General features: G+C 44.3%; 1 protein-coding gene across 1 annotated transcript in view; it reads right to left on the bottom strand.

Moving 5' to 3' along the window:
• LOC101754536 (nucleolin) overlaps window positions 1–1,408 on the bottom strand; it is a gene marked incomplete in the record, with an annotated part of 7,096 nt that extends 5,688 nt beyond the window's left edge. The window contains 3 exon segments of the mRNA XM_012847719.3: window positions 1–489; window positions 894–1,186; window positions 1,274–1,408. Of these exon segments, the coding sequence (XP_012703173.1) occupies window positions 1–489; window positions 894–1,155 (751 nt within the window).
• Between the last annotated feature and the right edge of the window lie 2,448 nt (window positions 1,409–3,856).

The raw sequence follows: 3,856 nt of genomic DNA, 5'->3' as shown, positions 1-3,856 counted from the left end.
CCACAGTTGCATATCGCAGGAAGGCAAAGCCTTTGTTCTTCTTTGTGACAGGGTTCATCATCAGACGAACTTCAGTGATCTCACCAACTTCACCAAAAACCTTCCTAAGGTCATTTTCTGTAGCATCTTTATCTAGCCCACCAACAAAAACTTCAAACTCCTTCCGCTTGCGGTGCTCTTTGACCATTTCATTATGCTCTTCATCATCCACGTCCACATGATGTTCTTCATCAGCATTTTCATATCCTTCCCCCTCCCCATCATCACCACCTTCATCAAGTTCCTCATCCACCATATCAGTCTCCACTTCAACCACGTCTTCAGTATACTCCACCTCTTCATCACCATCCTCATATTGCTCTTCATATTGCTCCAAATCTTTCTCATCATAGTCTACAGCAGCCTCCTCTTCATATTCTGGTTCGTCCTCGAACTCCAGTCGTTCGCCTTTGTCCTCTTCTTCATATGTTTCTTTCGCACCTCCCTCTTCTAAAACAATTGAGTGAAACATAAGACCCATCATGTCGGGCTTAATGAGCATCACACAATATCAGATGCATATAGGCAGAACTCCACGGCCATAATCACAGAAATCATACAATCTCTCTTTTTCTTTCTGGTTCATATTAATCCTATTGCATGAAAATAAAACTAGGCTAAATCAAAACTAGACATTGTCAAAACAGAACTCCCCATGGCCACAGGCATCCAGTACCCATCCTGGACTTGCCATCAATGGAATGAAAAAAAATCTGCCTGGAGTTCATGCTACTCGAGTATAGGAACTATTGGATCAGAATAAAATCACCGCAACAAAAAATCCAAATGCTCACAGACCATAGCACAGATCACAGAATAAGTCCACATCCTATGCACAGAGCGGAACACAATACCTTCCGCGTGGTTGGCACCATTAGCTGTGGCATCGGAGCCTTTCTCCTCCACCGCCTGCTGTTGCGACGGCGGCGGCGAGAGCTGCCGCTTCGGTTCCTCGACCACCCTCGGGGCCTCCTCCGCGATCTTCACCTCCTCGGCGGGCGCCTCCTCCGCCGGCGGCGCCTCCTCCGCAGAAGCCTGCGCCCTCCCCACCCGGCCCCTCGTCGCCGGCGCCTTCCTCGCCGCCGCGGCGCCGCCTCTCCTAGACTTCGGCGGCATCTCCCACGTCACAGCTCCAAAGAAAAATCACCTGGAAATCACCCCAAAAGAAAATACATAGATTAGGGGAACCAGGCCACGAATCTGGGGTGCCGAGGGTGGAATCTTCGGTGCGTACCTCGTGCTCTCGCGGATCGAATTGCGGGGAAGCGAAACCCTAGCGCCGGAGAGGCGAAAGGTGCGGCCTTTGGGTTGCGGTGACCCGACACGGAGACCTGGGGCCTAGGTATTCTTCCCCGGGGCGAATCGTGTCCTTTCCAATTGGACGCTGGAATTAGAGTTAATTACGGATTTGCTAACAGGTCGTCTCGCTCTCGCGTTGACCGCTTCCTGCTGGTTACCTTTACCGCATTCTTTGATTAATAAAGTTACCACAGGTAAGTTGATGACTGGTGTATGTATTTTCCAAACAAATGAATGGATAAATCTATAGATACATAAATTTTTTCTCGAACTCTTTATTATTAACAAAACATTGTGTAACTAAAATCCACTATGACGTTTCCTAAAAAACCCCAGTAAGAGTAATCAATGGAAAATAGTAGAAAGAAACCGACACCAGAGAGATATATCCTTATATTTTGGTTGCAACAAAAAAGAGATATATCCTTATATTTGTCCAAGCAATAGAAATTAACCCCATAAACTTGTGGCACCTGTTAGTTTTCTATTTATTTTCACTTTGTTTTATCATTAATAACACTACTAAGAAAACAGGCAAGTACAAGAGAGTGCCTATGGTTCACATTCTCCATTCATTACCTTTGTGAAAACTGTGCATATTATTATTTAAGCTTGCAATACATGTCACGGTTTCAACAACGGTCTACAAAATCACAAGGTTGTTACACAGTCATACTTATGTACATAAGTAAAAGAAGGAATATAGTTTATGTTAGAAATAGGCGAGGAGTGAGATGATAAATGAATTGAAGGTGATACGTAGAGTACCTTGTACAAGCTTAATGTATTGGCACGTCTAACCAAGAAAGATACGCACCTATGGCATGGCATTCGTGACACCAATTTTTCTTCATCGATGTTATCATGTTGATATTTGTTTGCAGCTCTCATCGTCCCATCTTCTGTAACTACTTGTACTCCATCGTTTCAAAATGTAAGTAATTTTAGCATTTCTAAATACATAGTTGACATAATGTATATCTAAATGCATAGTAAAAAGCCACTGAGCTCCTTCCTTCTCATATAATTTGTAGCATCAACTTACCTGTCATGTGTACTCACAATTCAATATTTCAACACCTACGTGCAGCTCTATCAAATGGCGGATGTCTAGCAAGTCGATTACGCTGATCAAAGTACTTCTATCAAAATGTGTTGACGCAAAATCCTGGCGGTGGTGGACCCTGCATCAGCACATGAGGACCTGGGAGATCTGCTTAACTCCAGTGCAGAATCCAAATCAGCGCGCGTGGTGTGCGCGGGCGTGCCAGTCAGTTTGACCATTCAACTGACAAGGTGGAGATAATTCTCTCGAAGTTCGATGGAGTCGGTGGAGATAATTCTCTCGAAGTTCGATGGAGTCGGCCGATCGGGCCAATTTAATATAATTTACAATAACTATCAGCCATACGACCGATAGGAAACACGATGATGTTGAGTTGTTGCTCCACTATAGCTAGAGCCACAAGCCGATGAGATCTAAACTAACATCACCACCAATATTTTTAGGTGAAACCACAGCGATGCGCCCGGTAGTTGCAGTCTAGAAATATTTAGCAGGACGTTAATCTGAACCCCGCCAGCTGATGAATCCAATCACAATGGAACTTACTCCCAACAGCACTCGAAGGGGTAACCAAGATTAAGATGCAACATGCTATTAAATGATCTATCGTCTATGATGAACCGATCTAAAGCTAATTAAAGCAAACTGAACGGCAAGACGAAAGAACAGATAAATATCAGCCGATGCAAGCTTAATCAAGGCGGGATAACTGGTGAATACCGTAGATCGAGACAGAAGCGATGCGCCGTAAGTCAAAGATCCAAGATACTCGATAACTGGTAGATGAAACTAGACGAAACCACTGCGATGCGCCCGGTGGTTAAAGCCTAGAACACCTGGTGACGGAACTTGCAGCTCGCCGGAGATCGAGGTCGATGCAGCCCAGCTTGCTAGAAGGAACTCGTCGAGAAGCTACATTACTCCTACTCCTAAGGCAATGGCGTAAAGCCGAAAGGTAAAGGTAAATATGTTGTATTATTGATCGTGTGATGATTCTTTACAATGGCCACGTCCCTTTATATTTATAGGGCGGACGTTACATAATTGGCATCTAACCACGCACAAGGCAAGTCACGTACACAATCTTTTCTAATAAAAAACTCTATCTCTAACTAACCCAACTCTATCTCTAAAATATTTTATTCTATGAAACAACCTCCCGTACAACCTCCCGTACATGCACAGATCGGCATGCATAATTATTCTGGAAGCCTCCCACGCATGGCATGCAAAGTGCACCAGAATCCATGTTGTATATTCTAATCATTTTTATCCATACGTGCTGGCCTTTCCTTTATATCATCCTTGCCTCTCCTTGCCGATCAATCCAATGAAGCCGATTTGGACTCCGTGCCCATGTGCATGCATGCTTGCTTCTTATTGTTGTACGTGACTCCGATTATCTCGTACTCTGAATTTATAGGATTGGTCAAAATCCGGTGTCAACACAGG

Source organism: Setaria italica, chromosome VII (assembly GCF_000263155.2).
Source record: "Setaria italica strain Yugu1 chromosome VII, Setaria_italica_v2.0, whole genome shotgun sequence".
NCBI lineage: Eukaryota > Viridiplantae > Streptophyta > Magnoliopsida > Poales > Poaceae > Setaria > Setaria italica.
Note: the sequence above shows the minus strand (reverse complement) of the source record. Positions and strands in the feature narration are given on the sequence as shown.